We start from the raw sequence: 25,097 nt of genomic DNA, 5'->3' as shown, positions 1-25,097 counted from the left end.
GGTACTGTATCCCGCACCGCAGCTCCAGTGCCATCTGCTCGTTCTAGTGATAAACTGAGGCCTTGCCTCTCTGCTTCTCCCAGAACGAAAGGGGCGGGGGAGGGGGGGTAACCTCTTTACTTCCCCCAGGATAGACAGAAAGAAGTGATGAAGAAGGGGGATGGGTAAGGAAGAGAAAAATACCTGAGAAAGAAAACATTCTCTGCCTGGGAGGAGACTGACGGGGTGTAGAGCTTGGAGGGAGCATTCACTGGCCATGCCAGTACTTACCACTGATGCTGAGTCAGAAACAGGTATCCCAAAATCCCTTTCCAATGAGCCTCCCTCAGAAACCATGGAGGAAATAGAGCATACATGCCCACAGCCTCGACTGGTAAGTAAAGACAAAGGATGCAAATGTATGCGTGGCTATGGCACAAAAGAATTCCTTCTGCGCCCGCAGCCAGCGAGGAAAAAGATGCTGAGGATTTTCATGTAAATGAGAATGGAGCTACCGCCTAATCCTTCTCAGCTGTTTATATTTAGCTTCTCTACCCGGCGCTGCTCTCCGCTTACAAAGCATTATTGTACCGGCTGGGTAGGAAACAGGCTGCTTGGGCTCTGCTGTGTTTTTTGTGCTTGGGAGGAGGGAATGGCCTTTTTCCTTGTAAGTGTGTTCTCGTCTGAAGATTAAAAAAAAAAAAAAAAGCCACAGTGCAATTTACAAAATGGTATTCTTTTCGCAAAGCTTGGGACGAGTCCGTTAAGTTCTCGATTCTAGGTAAGGAATGATTCGGTCTTCAACTAATGTTCGTGTCTAATGCCAGTTTGGGGGAAATGAAAACGACATGGAAGCAAACTTCCCCATTCGCTTGAAAATGTCAAAATAACTAAGCAAAAGAGTCCCTCGATGATGTATTTAGAAATAATGTGTATCTTAAATGAATTGCAAGCATTTCCGGGTCTGCTGTCAGGTTTTCTCTTCCGAAAACCTGGGGAACCTACATTTACTTAGCAAGGGGCTGCATGCCTTTAATAAGTGCAAATGGGGCGCTCAGAGCTTCCTTCCTTCTCATTAACTGAATCAAAAACAACAAATGGGTAGCGGGTTTTTGGTGGCCTGAAGTCTTGTGGAACTTGGGGAGACCTCTCTTTGCACCCTCAGATCCAAGCCATACACTGTTTAGAGCTATATTTTCTCTCTAGCATTTCCCTCAAGTTAATGGGTACAATATTTTGATTGGCTGTGGAGTTTGACCCTGGGAAGAGGGGTTTTTTAAATTGTTTTTTTTTAAGGATTTTGTGATGTAGTATTTTCTGTGAACTACCCCAATGAGGGCTTACAGATTCCAAAGCCAGCCCATCATGAAACTGTTATTTCTTCATAAGGGTTCAAAGGCAGGCTTAGGACAACTTCCTAATACATGAAAACAAAGGAGCTTTTGCTCAGTGTGCTTCTGTTTTTTAAAATATATTTTGTTAAGGCAATTTGATATTAACTGCTCCCCAGCACTTTAAGCCACTTACTGAATGTCATACATAAACGTTTTACCTATGTTCTCAAAAGATACAAACCATCCCAATAAGGGATTCCTTTGAGCTACTAAATATCTCTTGTTTTAGCATAGAATAAAAACTGACCACTAAAAACGTGTCACCCAAAATATTTTTAAAAGTTAAACCCAGTGTTCCAATTTACATCAGACCTGCTGACAGGTAGGTAAAGGGTAGAGGAGAGAAAAGCAGCATCCAGTTCCAGTTTGTGTATCGGTTCAGTCTCTTGTGCCAACTTCTTTTCCTTCTCTTTTTGCCTTTTAGCTATTCTTTCCCTTGCTTGCTTCTGCCTGAGAGGGTGGGCAGAGGAAATCAAGGGAAGGAAGCAAGTTCAAGTACTTTTCACTTTCACTTGTAACAGCTCAGCCTGGAGTTAACTCCCAAGAACCATGCAAAGCTGGCAATGTTATACTTCCATCTCCCCGCTGCTTTAGAAATGAGGAAACTGAGGTTCAGAGAGGGTAAGTGACTTCCCCAAAGTCACATTGCTTTGAAGGGGTAGATCTGGGATTTGAACCCAGAGCTCTACAAAGTGGAAGATTTTTCCCCTGCAACACACTCTTAGGTGAGAAACATCCCCTTCCCATCTTTTTGGCACTTCTGGCTTCAAGTGTGTGTGTGTGTGTGTGTGTGTGTGTGTGTGTGTGTGTATGAAGTATGAAGGATATACAACAGTTCCACTGTTAAAGTGACTGCTTTGTTCTATTTTTTTTAAATCCTCACCTGAGTATATTTTTCTATTGATTTTTAGAGAGAATGGAAGAGGGGGGGGAAGACAGAGAGAAATATTGATGTGAGAGAAACACATCGATTGGTTGCCTCTTGCACAAGCCCCTACCAGGGCCCTGGCTGGGGAGGAGCCTGCAACTGAAGTATGCGCCCTTGACTGGATTCGAACCAGGGACCCTTTGGTCTGCAGGCTGATGCTCTATCCACTGAGCCAAACCTGTTAGGGCTGCTTTGTTTTACTTTTGATAAAAATGTTCCATGTCCATCATTATCATGATCTGCTGAAAACGGGCTCTGTTTAAATAGGGACCGCAACCAATTTGTAAACCACTGCACTCAATTCTTCGAAGCACCTTTTCTCTGATCAGCAAACTTTGATCACCGTAGGGGTATATCTAAATTTTGATTTACACTTCAGAGCCCAACTTTCCTTTGCTGAGGATCTTACTTTAACCATGCAGGCACGTGTGAACTACTTAGTAACAAAGTTTGTTCGTGAAGAGAATGAATGGCAACTGAAAATGCTGAATTCGTATTTCTTTGGAAGGTGTTAGCAGTTTCTGTTGATCTTTAGCTTTGCGGATATCTTCACATTTCAAATTATATAAATTCTGGGTTTTTCCCAGTAGCCAGGACCATCGTCCAAAATTCCCACTTGTCACCAAACTTGACTGCATACCGTTTAGGGAAAACAGGACTCAATAATAAAACATCATATTTTAAAAAGTAGCAATTACCAAAGTGGTTGTCATGTCCTTTTTTTTTTTTTACGTTTTTTTGGTTAATCTTCACCTGAAGATATTGTTTTCCATTGATTTTTAGAGAGAGTGAAAGGGAGGGGGAGATACACAGAGAGAGAAACATCGATGTGAGAGAGGCACATCGATTGGTTGCCTCCTGCACGGGCCCCCGACCAGGGCCAGGGATCGAGCCTGCAACCGAGGCACGTGTCTTTGACCAGAATCGAACCCGGGACCTTTCAGTCCTCCAGCCGATGCTCTACTCACTGAGCCAAACTGGCTAGGGTAGAGTGGTTGTCATTGTATTAGCTGATGCACGCACTGGCTCCCCAAACTCTAATTTTACCTGGCAATAATGGAAAAGGAAATTTCTGAGTATATAAGGGCTATAAAGCTTTACTACAAGTTCCAGAATGTGAACTTATGTCACCAAACGTTATTGTCAGTAAATGCAGATTTTATTTAAATCTCAGCAATTGTGTAAAATGCCTTCTTCTTCTTCTTCTTCTTTTTTTTTTTTTTGGTCATGAATTGGGCTCTCTATTTAGCATGGCACCAGAGAAGGTGTGTACAGTGTTCGTGTCTACATGTGTTTGTCTCTATATTATTTACAGTGAACGTTATCTTTTATGATCCAGTTGAACTCAGCCCTCATTGATGGAGTACCCACTACGTGCTAAGGTCTGAGCCCTCAAGTACTTTGTGATCTAGAGAGTCGAGAAGAGACTGAAACATAAACAGATAGTTTCCATACAGGTTGATAAGGGCACAGCATGCTAAGAGTTGTGTTACCGGGTGCAGTGGGGACAGAAAGGAGAGTAGTGAACTCCTTGAGAGCGAGTCCAAGTTTGCCACAGGGATGTTGACTAGAAACCTGTCTTGTCATCACTGTATCTCTGGTCTCTAATACACAGCCTGGCGTAGTTCTTTAAGGAAATGAAGTGGGAAGTTGGCATACCTAAATAAAGAGGATTTTACAGCAATCTATATTTTAGATCCTTGTAAGGAGCAAATTGATAGGGATATTGAGGATACGGTGGAATCGTGTTCAAGGGGAAATTTTTTTCTGAAAGGTATACCTGTAGTCTTTCCACCCTGCCTTATTTTTCGTTGGAAGAAAGTATAAGAAAGGAGAGGAGTAAGTAGAATTAAATAACACTGATAAAGAAATTAGGCACAGACAGCAGTGTGGTGATGGCCAGAAGGAAGGGAGGGGGCAGGGTAGAAGCAGGCAAAGGGGGGATGGGGACATCTGTAATAGTGTCAACAAAAAGAATCAAGAAAAAAAATAATATTTTAAAAATATTAACAAGAAATTAAGAAAGAACAGAACATGACCTAGGTTTTAAGATAGATCTTATACACTGAGTGGCCAGATTATTATGATCTCTGAACGCATAATAATCTGGCCACTCAGTATATATCCAATATAATAAAAGGCTAATATGCAAATTGTCTCCTCGAATAGGAGTTTGACCCGCCAACCGCTCATGCACTGGGATATATATATATATATATATATATATATATATATATATATACTGAGTGGCCAGATTATTATGCGTTCAGAGATCATAATAATCTGGCCACTCAGTGTATTTTAGGAATGTAATCTTATTGCACTGGCTACTCTACTATGCTGCATGGGTTTGAGATGTTTCTTCTTTCCATTACTACAGTGTTTATTCTTGATCTTTGATTTGATTTCTGTTATTTGTTATTTTCTTGCTTGAACATGATGCAAGGTGACTCTTAAGCTTGACTGTCAAGAAGAGACACTGAGTAGCCTCGGGCGATATGATGTAACAGCCTTCCTTGTAGACCCAACTCCTGAGGGATGAGGACTCCCTGAGGGCAAGGACTGTGTCCTCTTATCTCCCCAACCCTCAGATGTTGCCTAGACAAATCCTGTGCGCCCAGCAGGTGTTCCACTAACCCTTTCTAACAAGGCCCAGCCACCCTGAAAGCTGTCTGCTGAAGGATTTAGTTAACAACCTTGGTCAAGTTCTTGTAGGAGTACATTCTGCTATCAGAAGGAAGTTGTAATTCTAGCCTGCAGTGGGCACTTCCATGAAGATGGATGTGCCACGAATCAACTGAGAAGGCCTTGGAAATAAAATGGGGCTGGTTCAATATGCCACTTTAGCAGGAGTTCATTTCAGGTTTTACTTCCAAGGGGAGCAGGGCCAAGAGACTGCTGTCTTGCAGAAGGTGCATTATGTCAGCTGAGAGGTAGGATGCTCACCGGCTGGTGCTCCAAAAAGATGCTGGATTTCCAGAGACATCAGTGGCTTCCTTTACTAGGTATCACCATCTATGTAGCCACTTAGAGCAGCATGCATTTTAAAAGCAAGACCCTTAATGCGCTGTGTTAGTGAAAGTAAACAAACATGGGCTTCCCTGGGCATTTACTGTGGTCTACTGGAATTCTGCCCAAGGTTATTATTAGACATTTTCCTGCTGCTCTCAGTTCAAATGCAACCTTCATTTCTTGCAGATTGATCATAGTCAGGCATACTAAGCATGGAATCAATGAATTCGTTTCTTCCATTTTAAATGTGTTCTTTCACTACCCCTCCAACCCCACCATTTGCTGAATGCTGAACTCCTTATGGAACAAATGAGTCTAAATCAAATGTAAGAAGATAGGTAGGGTCTTTGTTTTATTTTGGTGCCTGAGCATGTGGAAATGAACAGGGTGCGTGTGTCCTCATTCAGGCAGGGGGTGGGGAATGAAAGTACTCAGTGATGCAGAGCTTTGGACGATAACTGAGAGAAAACTCAGTCCCCCACCAACAGGATCCCCAGTTAGCCAGTTGGTTATCAGCTTCCATGTACAGCAATGCGTCAGGTGCTGTGGAGGGAAACGAAAGAAGTAACCCACAGCCCCTGCCCTTGAAGATCATTTCCATTGAACAGAAGGCAGTAGTTCGGGATGTGGAAGCGTGCCAGGATGCTGAAATCCCTTGAGAGCTTTTTTTTTTTTTAAATATATATATATTTCTTTATTGATTTCAGAGAGGAAGGGAGAGGGAGAGAGAGATAGAAACATCAATGATGAGAGAGAATCACCGTTTGGCCGCCTCCCACACGCCCCCCACTGGGGATCGAGCCTGCAACCCGGGTATGTGCCCTTGGCCGGAATCGAACCTGGGACCTTTCAGTCTGCAGGCCGACGCTCTATCCACTGAGCCAAACCGGCCAGGGCCCTTGAGAGCTTTTTATGTGTTTGACTTCTTTAACCTGATGTATCCAAAATATGAGTATTTCAACATGTCATCCATATAAAAGGATTAATGTTTATTATTTAATATAAAGGTATTTTATATTCTTCATACTAAGTCTGAAATCCGGTGTGTACATTATAGTTGCAACACGTCTCAATTTAGGCTAGCCAATTTCAAGTGTGCAGCAGCCACATGTGGCCTTAGACGGAGCTCAGACACCTGCCCAGGCCTGTGGAGGATGAACTCTGAGAAGCCACAATGATATATGTATGTTGCATAGTACATACATATATTTACTCACAACTAAAAAAACCCCACTTTCCTTTACTTTATATCTTGTACTCATATTTTCTTTTTAAACATTTTAATTGATTTCAGACAGGAAGGGAGAGGGAGGGAGAGATAGAAACTACAATGATGAGAGAGAATCATTGATTGGCTGCCTCCTGCATGCCCCCTGCTGGGACTGAGCCTGCAACCCGGGTTTATTCCCTGACCAGGAATTGAACCCATGACCTCCTGGTTCATAGGTCAATGCTCAACCACTGAGCCACACCAGCTGGGCACACTCATATTTTCTATGCTATCCTATTCTGTTTTGGTTAGGAGGCTGTTGCAGGAATCTAAATGAGAATGTTGGAAGTTATGGATGTGGCAGTAGAGAAGGAGAGAACTGGATGGATATGGGAGACATTAGGTGGTAAATGCCCCAGGATTTGATAGCTGTCTGAGGGTGGGACAGTATTCAGGAAGACTCAATTTTCTGGATCCAGTGAGTGGGTGCCATCACTGGAATGGGAGCATCCGGTGACAGCAGTCTGTGAGAGTTCTGTTAGAGATACCGTGGGGACTTCCCTTTGGAGGTGTCTAGTAAATGTTGGATTTGGGAACTCAAGAGAGAGTTCTGAGCTGGAGACATAGATCTGGGAGGCACCGGTATGGAGGAAAGGGTAGGAAAATTGAGGTAGTGAAATTGAGGGGAGCAAAATTGAGTCAAGACAGTTTCTGGACTTAGAGCAACTGAATAGAAATGGTTAGCAAGAGTGCCTCGGGATCATCCTACTACAGGGTAATTCTGGAAAATAACTGACCCCGAGCCATCCTATCAGGGGGAACAGAGAAGAGCTGTAATTAAAGCTATTAGAAGGCTCCTTATATCTGCCTGTCTCTACATGATATCTGGTTAAATTAATCTACTTTATCCCAGAAGCTTTCCAGGATGGAACCCTGAGGGACACCATTTAAAGGGTCAATAGAGAAAGGATTGTGAAAAGAAGACAGAGAGGTATTTCTCAAATATTCGAGAGATTGAGGGGGCCAAGGGCAGGGTAAGTTCCATGAAGGGAATGTCCAAGTGAATCTAATGAACAAAATAAAGTAACAAACAAGATAGAAAAGATTCAGAGAACAGACTGACAGCTGTCAGAGTGGAGGGGTGTTGGGAGGCTGGGTAAAAAAGGTGACGAGATTAAGCAAAGAAAAACTCATAGACACAGACAACAGTATGGTGATTACCAGAGGGAAAGGGGGGTGCGGGTGATAGAAGAGGGTAAAAAGGGAATAAATAGTGACAGAAGGAGACTTGACTTGGGGTGGTAAACACACAATACAATATACAGATGACATATTATAGAATTGGACACTTGAAACTGTGTAATTCTATTAATCAATGTCTCAATAAATTCAATAAAAATTTAAAAAAAGAATCAAATGCAGCAGACAGCAAATGAGATAAGAAGAAAAAGTCTCCTTTGGATTTAGAAAGAAGTCAATAGTGATGTTTCAATGAAGTGGTGGGAGCAGAAGCCAGATGGCAATAGGTTGAGGAGCCTTTAGGAGGCAGGGAAGTAGAAGTCGACTGAGGGGGGGGGGCATATAGAATGTATAGGACCCCAAAGGTGGCTAAATCAGGGCTTAGGGTTGAGAGAGGCTAGCTTTTCTCCTTTCTAACCTCTTTTGTTCCATCCTTCTTTCCTTCCATTCATTCAATATGCCAAAACTTTTGGTTGGCTCATTCTTCTAAGATGGTAGCAACTTGCACATAAGTATGAATGGGAGTGGGCCAGTGGGCGAGGGTGAAAGTGAGGGGGAAGATTGTTGAAAGGAATAACCCAAAGAGCTGGAGAGGTTGAGCTCCAGTGCACACGGGAAGAATTGGCGTCAGGTAGGAAAAGAGACAGCTCTCCCACTGTGGCGCTGAGGAAGCTGGCAAGGATGTTTTGGGTAAGAAATAATTTATAAATAGAAGGCTACTGAAAGTTGAAAGCCTCTCTTATCTGATAGGATCTGTTTTCTCTGTGAAGGTGGAGGGAAAGTCACGGTGGTTTGCTTTTGGCAGGTGCAGGGGCCTCTGGGCGAGGGGGAGGTAGGGAAAGGTAGAAAGGCTGAGTGGTTTCTGATGAGACATGGTAGTAATGAGATGAAATGGGCCTGTCCCTTTCTGGCGTCTGGGACTCCACACCAACCCTCAAGGTCAAGGCAAATTCAGATCTGGAGGTCCAGGGAGAACTGGACTGGCCCACAGCAAAAGGGTTGGGGCCTGGCAAGACAGCTGTGCGGCAGCTTGGACTCTGCTCGCTGGAGCTTACAGTCTCATTTCAACCTCAGCGTCGCCATTGAATTATCATGTGGGCTTAAGCAAATCACTTCTCTCTGAGCCTCAAGTCTATCACCCACAATGGGTTGAATAGATGATCTTTTCCAGTTCCAAGACTGTGAGTGTAGCTTCCATAGCCATAGGACATTGTCTACCATCGTGTATTCTGTCTCACCTGATGCTCCTATCAAAACGCAGAGCTACCCAACTCCTTACTTCCTGTTGCCTTTATCCATTCGGGGTAAAAACAGGTTGAATGATCTTATGGTAAGACACATTGGCTAGATATGAATCACAAATGATCACAAACTACTTGGGAACTTTACAACACTGTTGTATAAATCAGTTCTGGTGTCTTCTGCTTTATTCTTCAGATGCTTCTTCAGAAAGGTTGAGTGTATGCTGAATCAGATGTTGAATGTTTTAGTTACAGTCCAAAGAAACCTAGGTCGAATCTCTTTTTAATATGAGCATTAGCCTCCTAATTTATCTATTTCATAATACTGAAGTTCAAAATACCTTGGAGATATGGCAGGTTTGGTTCTAGACCGCTGCAATAAAGCAAGTATCACAATAAAGCGAATTATAATCTTTTGGCTGGTGGAGGGTCTTGCCTTCAATTTGTAAAAAAATAAAATAAAATACAACATCTGTGGAGTACAATAAAGCAAAGCACAATAAAGTGAGGTATGTCTGTATTGGGTTTTCTTTGAGGCATGGCAGTATGGCATTGAACTACAGGTGCCTTCTCTAACTAATGCTATCCGTCTAAGCTTGGGGTTAAAGTCCGACAGTGAGTCAGGCCATAGTCCTGAAAGTGGCATATTTCACTGGTGCTCACACAAAGCTTCTCGATGCCTCTTAGTGAAATAAATACAGAAAAAAGATTTATTTTGTCTGATCACCCGGGGCAGGGTGAAAAGGAGAAAGCAAGGAAGGTAGGAACAAACTAAGTCCTTGCAAGCTAGGCCTATTTTCTTCCAATAATCTCCCAGGTAACAGCCTCTACCTTGCTAGGATCTGATTACCCGTTGCTGGCCTCAGACCATAGCATTATTGTTTTAACATTCCTACCTTCCTCTTTATCCCAGCATGAACCAGGTTGTATGCGAGGCTGGGGAAGCTGACCCTGCTTGGGGATAAAGAGACCGTTTAGCTCTCAACAATCTTGAAGGCACACTTGAAAACACAGTGATTAGAAAATAAAGCAGCGAGCCCTGGTAGCGAGAGCCTGTGTAATAATGTGCAGGGCCACACGAGGCCAGCCCATAGAGCGGGATCCATTTTCATACAACCTCCTCCCTCCCGCCAAAGTCTTTGACTTGGCGTTTTTGGTTTTCCACTCAGTAATCCGTGCCAATTAAACCTGACATCAATGTAAAAGAATGCTGAGGGTTATTTAAACTGGCATTTTAGAAAAGTAACAACAACAACAACAACAATAATAGGTTAATAGAAGCATCATGAACGATGTGCACAGCCTATTGCCAACCAAATGATGCCAAAGCCTGTTCCTGGTACACAAAGGCTTCTGTGGTTCATTTCTATTATGCCTGATATTGACTGGAGGCACAGTCATATAATACTAAAGTCTATCTTATGTCCATATTGTTTAGTTATAAGGTTAATTGTTCTACACTGGGTTCAAGGCTAGAGGTCTCACTTTTTTTTCCCCTGTGGGCAAATGGAGGAATGGAACAACTATTTATTTTTTAAAGAGATTTTTATTGTTGATTTCACAGAGGAAGGGAGAGGGAGAGATAGAAACATCAGTGATGAGAGAGAATCATTGATCGACTGCCTCCTGCACGCCCCCCGCCCTCCCGCCCACTGGGGATGGAGCCCACAACCCGGGCATGGGCCCTGACTGGGAAGCAAACCATGACCTCTTGGTTCACAGGTCGATGCTCAACCACTGAGTCATGCCAGCCGGGCTGGAACAACTATTTATAGCGCAAACTGCGTTGGGGACTGTGCTGAATACCTTATGTGTGTTATTTCATTACACTGGGCTGCAGACCTGTGAAATAGGAATTACTATTCCTCATGTTATGAGCAAGGAAGCCAATAATTCAGTAATTCCTCAAAGATTGAATACAAACTGATAAAGCTGGGATTTAAAATTAGGTTTGTTTGACTTCTACAGCCCCCTGCTTCCCCTACACACAGTCCTCCGACATCAGTGAGCAGAGTCACCTGCTCAAGCTCCCAGGTGGCTCAGGAGCCAGACGTGCTTGGATGCACTTGGAGAAACACTGCATTCAGCTCTCCCATGTCACACTTTCTGCTTTCAGGACCAGGAGTATAAACAAGTCAGATGCCCAGGCTCTTTGTAGTGAATTTAGAAATGCAAAGTAAATATTTTTGACCCAGCGCTTCTACTCCTAGGAAATTTGTACATATGGCCAACAGAAATCAATATTAGGATGTTCTTAGCAACATTATTCATAACCCCAAACTGGAAACTATCCAAATGCCTCGCCGAAGTAGAATGGATAAATTGTGGTATATTCACCCAATGTAATGCTACACAGCAGTGAGAATGAAGAATCTACAACCAGCTGAAACCGGTTTGGCTCAGTGGATAGAGCGTCAGTCTGCAGACTGAAAGGTCCCAGGTTCGATTCCGGTCAAGGGCATGTACCTTGGTTGCGGGCACATCCCCGGTAGGGGGTGTGCAGGAGACAGCTGGTCGATGTTTCTAGCTCTCTGTCCCTCTCCCTTCCTCTCTGTAAAAAATCAATAAAATATATATTAAAAAAAAAAAAGAATCTACAACCACATGCAAAAGTATGGATCAGTCTCACAACCATAATATTGAATGAAGTAAGCCAGATACAAAAGAATACACACACCGAAACCGGTTTGGCTCAGTGGATAGAGCATCGGCCTTCAGACTGAAAGGTCCCAGGTTCGATTCCGGTCAAGGGCATGTGCCTTGGTTGCGGGCACATCCCCAGTGGGGGGTGTGCAGGAGGCAGCTGATCGATGTTTCTCTCTCATCGATGTTTCTAACTCTCTATCCCTCTCCCTTCCTTTCTGTAAAAAATCAATGAAATATATTAAAAAAAAAAAAGAATACACACTACACGGTTCCATTTCTATACAATATTTTAAAGTAGGCAAAGCTAATCTATGATGTTAGGAGTCCGGGTAGGGGAAGGAGCAAAAGATGGAGGCTGGCAGTGGTTGGTTACTTGATCTGGCTGCTGTATGTGTTTAGCCTGTGAAAGTCCATTGAGCCACACACTTAGGATATGTGCAGGTTTCTATATGTTATGCTCTAGTACAGTGGTCGGCAAACTCATTAGTCAACCGAGCCAAATATCAACAGTACAACAATTGAAATTTCTTTTGAGAGCCAAATTTTTTAAACTTAAACTTATTCTAACGCCACTTCTTCAAAATAGACTCGCCCAGGCCGTGGTATTTTGTGGAAGAGCCACACTCAAGGGGCCAAAGAGCCGCATGTGGCTCGTGAGCCACAGTTTGCCGACCACGGTGATAGGTAACACTAAGAAATGGTGTCAGATCCTACCTAAAATTATAGCTCTTGGCCACTAACAGAGCTTTAATGTGCTCAGGCCTTCCAGGGGTCAATATATCCAGCCCCAACGAGAGCTTATGTGAGCCCCTGAACTAAACTTGCCTTATTTCTAGGACTAGTCAAGCCCTAATCAGGTAATCTGTGAATTAAAATTCATGGTGCCCAAACTATAGGCTTTTTCTAACAGCGGCCTGGCCTGGAAGTCAGTGTCTAGACCAGTGGTTCCCAAATGGGGCACATGCCCCACAGGGGTACAATTTAATTTTTAAGGGAAGCAACTTGAGAATGAGTTATTAATAGTGAATTTTTTGCATCTTATGGTTCTAGGGGCCTCATATACAGTATATAAATATGTATTGTGACATATTTATGTATTTCAGTTCTCTATTATATGCTTTGAAACTTTATTTGCTATTTTTTCATATCACTTCACTAGAGGCCCGGTGAATGAAAATTCATGCACTGGAGGCGGGGTCCCTCAGCCCAGCCTGCCCCCTCTCACAGTCCGGGAGCCCTCAGGGGCGGGAGGCGACCCAGCGATCAGGGGAAGGTGACGCCCCATCACACCTCTGCTGCTGCCACTGCAGGCAGCACGAGCCTCAGCCGGCTCTGGTTACCTGAGCCTCAGGCAGCCCTGGGCAGCTGGGGGGATGAGAGGACTGGGAGACTCTGGAGGCAGGCACGCAGAGTGGCCAGGCCTGCCTGGGGGCGGGCCCAGCCTTGCCGCATGCCTGCCACCCCAGCGGGGCTGAGGGGACTGGGCGCTGCCATCTTGTGGCTGTGGGCGCCACCTTCTTTGAGGGCGTGACAGTCAATTAGCATATTCCCTCCTTATTGGCTGTGGGCACCACCATCTTTGCGACGGCGTGAGGGTCAATTAGCACATTCCCTCTTTATTAGATAGGATATTATTATTTTAACAATTTCTTAGTGATTTCTTCCTCAGTACTTCAACTGTCCTTTCATTCTTTTGTTTTTCTCTTTCGTGGACGCCATGCTCTTTGGAAGCTTGTTTAGACCAAGTGAATGGTCTTTTAGGCTTCCTCCATGTGAATAGAGAGTTCACTTTTTAAATAATAAGAATTATATGTCACAGGTGGGGGGAGGCATCGTGATTTTAGAGATGCTTAGGTGGGGCGTGGCCAAAAAAAGGTTGGGAACCATTGCTCTAGACTCAGAAGGAAGTGGATGGAATTGGTTAGCTAGCAAGAGTGGACCAGGATAATCCTGGTATAAGGCAAATTCTAGAAAATAGCTTGTCCCAAAACATCCTATCAGGTTTTTAAAGAAAAATAGAAGAGCTGTAATTAAAACTATTTATTAGAACCTTCCCTATACTTGCCTATCTCTTTATGAGACCTGGTTAAATTAATCTACAATATTCCAGGATGGAACCCCTAGGAGTGACACTTAGAGAGCCAATAGCAGAAGGGTCATGAAGACAGGTATTTCTCAAGTAGGTAGGGGATCCAGGTCCAAGAGCAAAGCAATCACCTTACTGGTAGTTAGACGTACAATGTTTCTGTAAAGTAGTTTTTATTAAAGAAACTATTTTGCAGAGTCAATCTTCTTTGGACCATCTCTCTTTGGAAAATCTTCCTTCTTTGGAATATCTTTTCTTTGGTGGCTCAGAAAAGAAGGTTTTATTATTGAAATAGCATCTAGCAAATACCTCAAGCTGAGACATGTTAGAAATATCTGTGCTTCCATCCAACTGTATAGCAAACCTCCCACACTGCATAATTTATCCTAATTCTTGTTTCTTCCCATCTTCCGCAATGTTATCTATATGTCTTCTAAATATATTTGCTGACAAAGGAATGCATTTTAGCTTGACATCAAATTTTCTACACATTGGAGCAGCCAGTTTTACTGTGGCATGACTCGAAAAAGGCTTCTACACATTTATCATTACATGTAACAGTATTTTGCGAACTATGGGACTGAGTATCACATGTCTTGAAACCTTGCTGAAAAAACCATAGAGGCTTGTCTTTATGTTTGGGGTGCTTTCTTTTTAAGTATCACGGTAATTACAATAGTTTCATGCCATGATTAGCTACCCCAGTGGTCGGCAAACCGCGGCTCGCGAGCCACATGCGGCTCTTTGGCCCCTTGAGTGTGGCTCTTCCACAAAATACCACGGCCTGGGCGAGTCTATTTTGAAGAAGTGGCGTTAGAAGAAATTTAAGTTTAAAAAATTTGGCTCTCAACAGAAATTTCAATCGTTGTACTGTTGATATTTGGCTCTGTTGACTAATGAGTTTGCCGACCACTGAGCTAACCTCTCAAGGTCCAATATACACTGAGTGGCCAGATTATTATGATCTCTGAACGCATAATAATCTGGCCACTCAGTGTATGCTCTAGGTGAGGTTTAATGCTAATGGTAGCAAATATTTCAAATATAGTCTTCTTTGTAGTAATTTTCAATTCAGCTGTCTTTTTTTTTTACTTGTTAATTTATTGATTTGAGAGAGAGACACAGAGGGACACACACACACACACACACACACACACACACACACACACAGATAATACACATTGATTTGTTCCACTTATGTATGCATTCATTGGTTGATTCTTTTTTTTTAATATATATTTTATTGATTTTCCACAGAGAGAAAGAGAGAGGGATAGAGAGCTAGAAACATCGATGAGAGAGAAACATCGACCAGCTGCCTCCTGCACACCCCCCACTGGGGATGTGCCCGCAACCAATGTACATGCCCTTGACCGGAATCGAACCTGGGACCCTTGAGTCCGCAGGCCGACGCTCTATCCACTGAGCCAAACCGGTTTCGGCTCATTGGTTGATTCTTATATGGGGATCGAACCCGCACCTTGGCATATCGTAACAACATTCTAACCTATTGAGCTACCCGGCCAGGGTTTCTTGTCAGCTCTGATTAGGTCATCATTTTTCACAGCTGGTACTGTGGCAGACGCAGAACTCATACAGGATGTTGAAGAAGGGTCATCTCTATCACATTCCTGGTGTTCGCCTGTTCCTCTGTTATCTTTGCTTTCCTATTTCATTGCAGGAACTGTTGTAAGCTGCCTGCTGATCTTGTGAGTACTGGTTTAGTAGATAATACAAGTAGATAGACATCTACAAATGTAGTTATTCAGACCCAGATGAACTGCATTCTATTGCAATAAGCTGAATGAAACGAAATGAAAATGTCAGGGGACCCAGGCCCTCCTTCTCTATCTTACATCTTGCCTTCTTCCTTGAGGACACCTCGTAGACTTTATGTTGACAGAGGTGGGGCACCAGTGTGAATCTGTATGTTAGGATTAGGTGGTAGTAATGCTTCCTTTCTTGTTTTTGTTTTTTTTTTTTTTTTAACATGACAAAGAAATCTAAGTGTTGCTCTCTAACCGATTGTCTGCCTATCCCACGTTAGAAAACCCTGGTCTCAGTATTCTAAATCTTGCCCTTGGATCTAGCTGTGAGGGAGAGAACCGCATTTTCAAACTGCACGTTTGGCTCCTGGTGGAAATGCTTTACTGAACTGCTCTGTGGTTCTGGGGCTCAGCCTTGCGTGGAGGGCACGACCGAGATAAACACGACAAACGGGATTGTCTTTATCCGGGGCTGTTATGGAGCATGTTGTTTGATTTGTTGTTGAGTATCACTGCACATCACTACACATCACTCCGCCTGCCCCTGATGGAGGCACCATGGGAGGAATTTCTATAAAATTCACATCAGGAGATTCTGTGCTTCTCCTTAATAGCTGCTTTGTTTTTTTTTGCTTAAGGACAATATTAACTTTGTCTTCCTCTTTGCTTTGACTGCTGGGAGCCGACAGCCAACCTTTCCAAAATGTAGAGGACTGTGATAGGCCGTTCTGTGTGCTCATTTCACCCCTGACCCCCATATCTTGCGACTATTATTTTAAGTTTTCCAATTTTATTTTTTTTTAAAGTCATCTCAAGTACTTTGGGGAAAGAGATGGGATATGAATAAGATATAAGGTTGTTACTGATGTTCATTATAAACAAACTCCTTTTGCTGAAGAAAAACTTGATTTTGGGTCTGGAATTTTTTATTTCTAGGTAAGGATGATCATTTCCTATTGTTAATAGCATGTATGCATTTCATGAATCTAAGATGCCATTAGTTATAAGATGAACTTCCATTTTAGAGGTGTTAAATGTCAGAAAATTGCCAGCACGGATTTTAAGACAGCATTTCTTGTAAAGCTCCCCCCCTCCCCCAGGTCTCAGAGATGTTAAAGTGTGGGGGGAAATGTAGCTTTTAGAATCAGTGAACTGTGGTGTTATTTATAGTACTGAGACTCTTCCAGCTACTTGAAATCCTTTGGAAGGCGGCCACATTGGGAAGAGGGGGTTATGGCTTATGGGTGGTCAGTGTTTTAAGAAGGCCTGTATCGCCCTGACCGGTTTGGCTCAGTGGATAGAGCGTCGGCCTGCGGACTGAAAGGTCCCAGGTTCGATTCCAGTCAAGGGCATGTACCTGGGTTGCGGGCACATACCCAGTGGGGGGTGTGCAGGAGGCAGCTGATCGATGTTTCTCTCTCATCGATGTTTCTAACTCTCTATCCCTCTCCCTTCCTCTCTGTAAAAAATCAATAAAATATATTAAAAAAAAAAAGAAGGCCTGTATCCCTAGGACCTAATACAAATTCTGGTCCCTGAAGGGCAGTAACTGCTCACCTGACATAGATGCAGCTGTTCACACATTGGTTTAAAAAAATGAATTTCTTATGAAGGGACTCTAGGTAAAGTTGGAAAATACACTTTAAAAACGCTATTTAAGATAATTTTTTAACTGTGCTATTGTTTTGCTTTTAACCACCTTCAAAACACTTGTTCTCAACAATAGAAAAATGAGCAAAGGACAGCTTAGTCTCAGAAGAAAACACAAATGACTCATAAACATTGGGAAAATGTTCAATCTTTCTGGTAATCAAAATAATGCATATTGAAACAGCGGGATACCATTTTTTGGTCTGTAAAATTGGCAACAACAATACTCAAAGCCACTGAGATGGCAGCAAGAAAGGTGCTTTTATACATTGTAATGTGACTATAAATGATGCAGCTTTTGTAGAAGGTAATTTACCAATATATGTTAAAATGTTCTTCAAATATTTATCTTTAAAATGTTCACACCCCTGATCTAAGTAATTCAGCTCTTAGGCATCTATCCTAAGGAAGTAGTGGTCAGAGGTTTAGCATTATGTTTAGAATGTTATTTATATTAGTAAAACATAAACAACTTAATATCAAACAACAAATAAATATTTAAATCAATTATGGCTTTTCTATTCAGTGGACTGTTTTTACAAAATTAGTGAGAGTTATAGGGAAATATCTGTACCTTCTGCTCATTTTGTTGTGAACCTGAATCTGCCCCCCAAAATGGTCTATTCAGTAGGAAAAATGGTAAGGCTGAAGAATATTTAAATGACATGATAAAGTAATCATGATATATTAAGTGAAAACAACTCTCTATGCAGTAGTAAGATTCCAACGTTGTTAATATGTATATATAACATATCAGAAAGCCTGAAAAGAAATAGAAAAAGTATTAACAATGGCTGTATTTAGGAAGTGGCATTCTTGTTGAATTTTGCTATCCTCTCTTTATTTTCCCTAGTTTTTATCATTTACTAGGGGCCCAGTGCACGAATTCATGCACTTTGAAAGGAACTGTGGGCCGTGAGGCTGAGGTGGGCACAGGGGCGGGTCTTGGCCCATCCTCCCCGCCCCCGCCCAGCCCCGCCTGCCGTGGCCCCCGGTCCTGCCACTGCTGTTCCCATGTGCTGATGGCACCAGCCTCGCTCACACCCGCTGACAGCACAGAGCTATTGGGGCCAGCACTGTCAGCGGGTGCAAGTGGCGGCTGCTGCCCCAATCACCCCTTAGGAGCAGGGGGAGGTGGAGAAGCCCTCAGGGGCAATTGGGATAGGCACCAAGTGCCGGCAGTGGGTGCGAGCAGTGGCTCTGGTGCTGGCAGTGGGTGCAAGCAGTGGCTCTGGCATGGGCAGCAGATGCGAGAGGCAGCTGCCAGCCCAGATCGCCCCTCAGGAGCAGGGGGAGATGGAGAAACCCTGAGGGGCGATCGGGGCTGGCAGCCACCTCTTGCACCTGCTGACAGATCCGAGCAATCGGGGCTGGAGCCGGGCACTGGCAGTGGGTGCAAGTGGTGGCTCTTGCACGGGCAGCGGGTGTGAGTGGGGCCGGAACTGGCAGCAGGTGCGAGTGCCAGGCAGGACCACGGCACATGGGAGCAAAGAATTTTCAGTAACCACTAGAGGCTTGCCCCAATGATAGTGACCAGTGCCCGTCTTGGTCTGGCGCCCCTGCTCACCTGCTCACCACCCTGCCGTGGCCAATGTCTGCCATGTTCCGTGCTCTGCCGCCTGTTGCCGATGCCCACCATGTTCCGTGTATCCCCCCTGGTGGTCAGCACACATCATAGCGACCAATTGTTCAATTTTTCGGTTGTTCCATGTTTGGTCTATTTGCATATTAGGGTTTTATATATATAGGTATGATGATGATGATAAGAAAAATTAATAAGTGTATTTATTTGAGTATAATCTTTATCAATTATTATTCTCCAGTTCCTTTCTTTGTCAATAATAATTCTCTCTCCAGTGACTTTAAATTCCCCCCATTGAACAAATGTTTATTGAGGACCTTCTATATGCCAGGTACTGCCCTAGGAAGTATGGATATAGCAATGAATAGGACAGACCAAGTCCCTGTTTTCTTGGTGCTTCTATAGTCATTGGGGGAGACTGGCTATAAATATTACAATGTCTAAGAATCCAGTGGTTCATTGTTAGCCTATGACCAACTATAAGATCTGCTTTTTCCCCATCTCTCTTCAAAAAATGAAATTATTCTGATCCTAAATAAAATCAGGCTTTAAAAACGATGTTCCGAGGTGGGTAAATGCAATCCTAACAGCACGAGACTGAGGATGAGATTTTGTAATGTCTTTTTGTAATTTCTGGTGAGTCCTGAGGCAGAAGGCCTACCTGGGGAGGTAGAGTCTTTCTGAGGTCCTGCTCGTGTCTCTTTATGGATCTTCTGATTAAAATGTTCTGTCGTCATAAACTTCTGTCCTACTGGAAGGCATTATTGAGATAGTTACGATTATTAACTATGGGTAATTCACTTGATCTCTGCACTTCGAACATGTCTTTTCAACATTTGCTAGTTAACATTTATTGAGCTTGGCATCATACTGTTACATACAGTGTATTGGTCAAGGCCCTGTCAAGACAGAGGGCTCACTCTAAAGAGGAAATTTGAAGAAAGTCTAATAAAGGGACTATTTCAAAGGCATGAGCAGGGTTTCAGGAAACCTCAGAGGGTGTGAAGGGGCAAGGGGAGATTTTGATTACCAGAACTTTGTAGAGTGCTCTGGAAAGAGGGCCCCCTCATGAAAGCCGTGAATTTCAGTAAAAGAACAGGACCAACATACAGCGTCCTAGCAGGTAGGAAGCCAGGGAGACAAATACCCTGAGCTCATTCTTGTCCTGCCCTCCAGCAGTTTGCATGCTTTCCATGGACCTGACCCAACTGGAAGTAGAAAGGCAACAGACTCCATTGGTGCAGCCCACACAGGAAGCCATACAGAGAAGAGTAGAGAAGGGTAGGAAGAGAATGGATTCTAGAGAGGCAAAAGGAAGATATTAATCACACAGAAATCATTTTATTTACTCCTCACAACAGCTTTACGAGGTAGATCATTTTATTATCCCCTCCCCCCTTTTATAGATGAGGATACTAGAGATTACAGATTACAGGGGTTAAGAACCAACACTTTTCTTAAAAATCCAATTTAAAAAAATCAAATGGAGCCCTGGCCGGTTTTGCTCAGTGGATAGAGCAGCAGCTTGTGGACTGAAAGTTCCCAGGTTCGATTCCGGTCAAGGGCATGTACCTTGGTTTCGGGCACATCCCCAGTAGGAGGTGTGCGGGAGGCAGCTGATTGATGTTTCTCTCTCATCAATGTTTCTAACTCTCTATCCTTCTCCCTTCCTCTCTGTAAAAAATCAATAAAATATATTTTTAAAAATAAAAAATAAAATGGATATTAAATAATGAAGCTAGGATTTGAACTCAGGACTATATCTGACTGGATTGCCTCACTGTAGTTAAGAATAGCTTAGCTTAAACAAGCAATTCTGTGGTTGGCCATCACCATCAGCAGGACTCTGCTAAGTTCTGATTGGATGATTAGCTTGCTGTCTGATTGGTCCAGTTGTCAGTCAGTGATGCACATTGCGTAAGTACAGGTTCTACTGACCATTTTTTGTACTCAGGTAATGTTTGCATTGTACATTTTATATAGTGCCTAAAGCTTTTGTTTTACTATTTGACAACGTCCAATTAAACACACTCTGCCAATGAAATGCCAAATATCTAATGTCTTCCCCTTTAAAAAGCTTGATGGGAATATGGCTTTGGTATGTTACTGTGGTGCTGTTTACATAACCAAACCTTGCAGGACAAATAGGTAACATATTCACATGCAATGACTGGGTATCTTAAATTGGATAGAGAGCAGTTATATTACAGTCTAGCTCCACGACCATGGTCTGGCAAGGCCCCTGCGCATGTGAGGTCCAGGGCGCTGGGCCAGGGCTTCTTTTTTTTTTTTTTTAAATATATTTTATTGATTTTCTACAGAGAGGAAGGGAGAGAGACAGAGAGCCAGAAACATCGATGAGAGAGAAACATCGATCAGCTGCCTCTTGCACACCCCCTACTGGGGATGTGCCCGCAACCAAGGTACATGCCCCCGACCAGAATCGAACCCGGGACCCTCCAGTCCGCAGGCCAAAGCTCCATCCACCGAGCCAAACCGGCTCCGGCTGAGCCAGGGCTTCTTAACCCTTTAAAATTCTCGCTCTCTTCTGCCAAACATAAAAATGTCATGTGTCTCCCCAACCCTGAATTTGGAATATGGCTTCCTAGTGGCCCATAGTTTATCCTATGATGATCTCTACCTGCCCAGAGGCTTAATTTGTTTGACTTATATGTTAAATAGGGTAGGGTTTCTTTCCCAAATAATAATTTTATATTAATTAAATTACATTATTTATTTATTTATTTAAAAATATATTTTATTGATTTTTTTTTTTTACAGAGGGGAAGGGAGAGGGATAGAGAGCTAGAAACATCGATTAGAGAGAAACATCGATCAGCTGCCTCCTGCACACCCCCCACTGGGGATATGCCTGCAACCAAGGTACATGCCCTTGACCAGAATCGAACCTGGGACCTTTCATTCCGAAGGCCAATGCTCTATCCACTGAGCCAAACCGGTTAAGGCTAAATTAAATTACATTAAATATGCCTTTTCAAACGAATACCTTCTCCCATTCTAAAGCGGCCACCCTTCACCTTTGAGGGTGCTGCCCCAAAGCCAATTCCATTCCTTCCTTTCTGACTTATCTCCTCTGTTTAGTCACCCTCCAAACAATCTAGATCATATGAAACACAGAGAATGTGCTAGTAAACACTTGACAATGTGATCTGGTGATTTGAACTCTGAGCTGATGCTTGCCAGTAACTATATGTAAGTCATCTAACTTACTTCACTAAGTCTGGGTAAAAATATGGTCACATGCTTTTCTTTTTTTCAATTAATTTTTGCCCCCTCTTCTCTAATTATCAAGAAGTCCAGCCTCTCCTTTTCGAGGCCCCTCCATCCTAATTGTGTAAGAACCCTGAAAGTGTCCTCAGCTCAAAGGGAGCCAAAAAGATAACGGAGTCTGAGGCATCTGCCACTGCTGTTGCTTCTTGCTGCCACTGGTGTCACTTTTGAAGACAGGTCCTGTACTGTTCCGTGGAGATAGAACCTGCCTCACCCAGTTGTGGCACAAATGAAATTAGCTAATCTAGTTAAACTGCTTAGCATATAAAAGGATATGCATGACACTAAGCAGGCACTCAAAGGTTTAGCTGTTATGTTACTGGGCCCCAGTTTTATGCCTACCCCAGAGGGTCTCTGAAACCATCCCAGCTCTGGCAAATGGCGAGGAATAGATGGGGGCCTGGGTCCCCTGCTGGCTGGTATAGAGCCTGGAGGCCAGGATGGACCTCTCTGAAGCCTCTGGCTATCCTAATCCCGTTGTCCCGAGGTTGGTCTGCCCCTTGTAGGAGGAGACAGAACCTGAGCCGTATAGAATTCCTGGTAAGTGATTTGTTCTGGCTCAGAGAAGGAGTAGTTCTAGGGTGTTCAGACTAAAAATATACTGCATCAGCTCACAGGGCTGGTTGATGGTAGCTGGGCCTTAACCAAGGTCTTTGCGAATGCAGACCTTGACTTTCAACCCAGGAAGGTGGTGTTATGGAGAGCAAGGCTGTGGCTCATTTATTTTTGCATTCTCCCCATTCCAAGTACAGTGCCTGGAACATAACAAGAAACACACCTTCTTCATGTCAACTGCTGTTAAAGATGCTCAGGTGCTGCCCTAATCGGATTGGCTCAGTGGATAGAGCATCGGCCTGCAGACTGAAGGGTCCCAGGTTCGATTCTGGTCGAGGGCACGTACCTTGGTTGCGGGCACATCCCCAGTGGGGAGTGTGCAGGAGGCAGCTGAATCGATGTTTCTCTCTCATCGATGTTTCTAACTTTCACTCTACCTTCCTCTCTGTAAAAAAATCTTTAAAAAAATCTTTTAAAAAAAAGATGCTCAGGTGCTCATAAGCACACATGTACATGTGCACACATCCACATACAAGCACACTCTTATGAATTCTCTCTGCCTTCCATCTCTTTGCTTCTCCCTTTTTCCTACTTTGAGGCCACAATAATTAAGAACAGAATGCACAGTGCATATAAACCTTTTCTTCATCTTTGAGTACTATTGTTGCTTTACAACTTTCTTTAGCTCTGCTTTAATTACCACATTTCACACCCTCTAGAATACACCTTTCTTGGAAAATGACAACACCTTATCTCTTTAATGAGCTTTGAGACTAGCACATAAAATATCCCAAAATAATAATTTATTTTAGTTCATGTGAAAACAATTCACTGTCCACATATATTAAAGGCTAATGAGTCATTAATGTAAGAACCCCATTTGCTAACCCATTTACCTATTTGGGCTGTGTCCTAGAAGTTCATAGTCCATTTGCTTGTTTCTATAGGGAACTATATTATCTATTATTATGTCATAATATAAAGTATTATAAATTAACCTATCTAATAAAGAGGGAATATGCAAATTGACCATCATGCCATCACAAAGATGATAGCGCCCATAGCCACAAGATGGCGGCACCCAGTCCCCTCCACCCCGCCAGAGTCCCTCAGTCTTTTCAGCCCCACTGGGGGGGGGGCAGGTGTGCGGTGTGGCCGGACCCACCCTCAGCCCCCCAGCCACCTAGGGCCGCCTGAGGCTCAGGTAACTAGGGCTGGTTGAGGCTTGTGCTGCCGGCAGTGGCAGCAGCAGAGGTGTGATGGGGGTGTCGCCTTCCCCTGATCACCAGGTCGCCTCCTGCCCCTGAGGGCTCCCAGACTGTGAGAGGGGGCCAGGCTGAGGTACCCCCCTCCAGTGCATGAATTTTCATGCACCAGGCCTCTAGTTATGTATAAGAATGAATACTAATAGCAGTAATAATAATTGCCACAATTTATTGAGTACCAGGTACTTGACATAATTTATCTCTATTTTCTGCATCAACCTGCAAAATTGGTGTCCATTTTATAGGTGAAACTGAGATTCAACTTCCTTTTAAGAGCACACAAGGTCAAATACATTTCTGGCCCCAACAACAGCACCTGCTATAGGGGCAATGACAGGCAACCCATGACCTCCCTCACCACTCCTCCTCCCCTCACCAGCCACAGATGGTGGGCACCTGATTCAATGCAGGCTAATTCTGGTTGGGGCCTGGTTTGAATTCATGAACTTGGCCAGTCTGATTCTCCCTTAGGAATGTGAATTGGGAACCATGGAAAGAAGCAGTAAGTTGGTAGGAGCAGGAGCTGGGGCTGAAAGGCTCAATCAGAAGCTGCTGAATGAGTGTTGGGAAGGGAGGTTGAGGAAGCCATGATGGGCCCCATTCAAATTGAAGTTTATCGGGGAGTAGAAGGCAAGCAGAGACTTGAACATAATGGAAGGATATGGGGTGAATGGGTGTGGGACAGAAAGAATCACATGCCAGGTCGGCGCACAGCTCTCTGGGACCAGGTGCTGCTCCTATCCTCGCTGCACCATTTCTATGCCAGGGTAGCCCTCAAAGAATCCTTCATCTCTTGAGCTAACTTTAGTGGGTGTCGGTTTCTTTCAACTAGGAGAGCCAAATTATAATACACAGCCTGTAAGTGCTGGAAAGGGGATTTCAACCCCAGATTTGTGGCTATGGAGCCTCTGCTCTGGTCACTGTACCCCTTTGGCATATTACATATGCTGCCCTGGCCCAGCACGGCCCACGTGTTCACCTTAATGTATCTGAAAAAGAACTAGTAACGAACTAAAGTTTCCTGAGTCCATGTCCCAAATCTTGGTCTGCTTTCAGAGCCCTGAACGGGATGGTGGGGGTTAAGAGTCTCAGGCAATTGGGAGGTCTCCAAGCAACTCTAGGGCAGGACTCCAGTTTCCAGGGCGGAAGGTGCTACAATGGGGAGGAGGGGTGGGAATGGGGCAGGATGGGTTCTTGGCAGCACAGAGAACAGGGCCTCCTCCAGGACGGGGGCTGGTCTCATCCCTATTTGT

General features: G+C 43.7%; 1 protein-coding gene across 1 annotated transcript in view; it reads left to right on the top strand.

The window, feature by feature from the left end:
- Positions 1-256: 256 nt before the first annotated feature.
- Positions 257-25,097, top strand: part of PCYT1B (phosphate cytidylyltransferase 1B, choline) — a gene marked incomplete at its 5' end in the record, with an annotated part of 90,771 nt that continues 65,930 nt past the window's right edge. The window contains one exon of the mRNA XM_079765754.1: positions 257-373. Coding sequence (XP_079621880.1) covers positions 257-373 — 117 coding nt within the window. The remainder of the gene's footprint in view (positions 374-25,097) is intronic.

This window comes from Cnephaeus nilssonii (genome assembly GCF_951640355.1).
Source record: "Cnephaeus nilssonii genome assembly, chromosome: X".
Classification (NCBI taxonomy): domain Eukaryota; kingdom Metazoa; phylum Chordata; class Mammalia; order Chiroptera; family Vespertilionidae; genus Cnephaeus; species Cnephaeus nilssonii.
The sequence above is the reverse complement of the archived record's forward strand: the minus strand, read 5'-3'. Positions and strand labels throughout refer to the sequence as shown.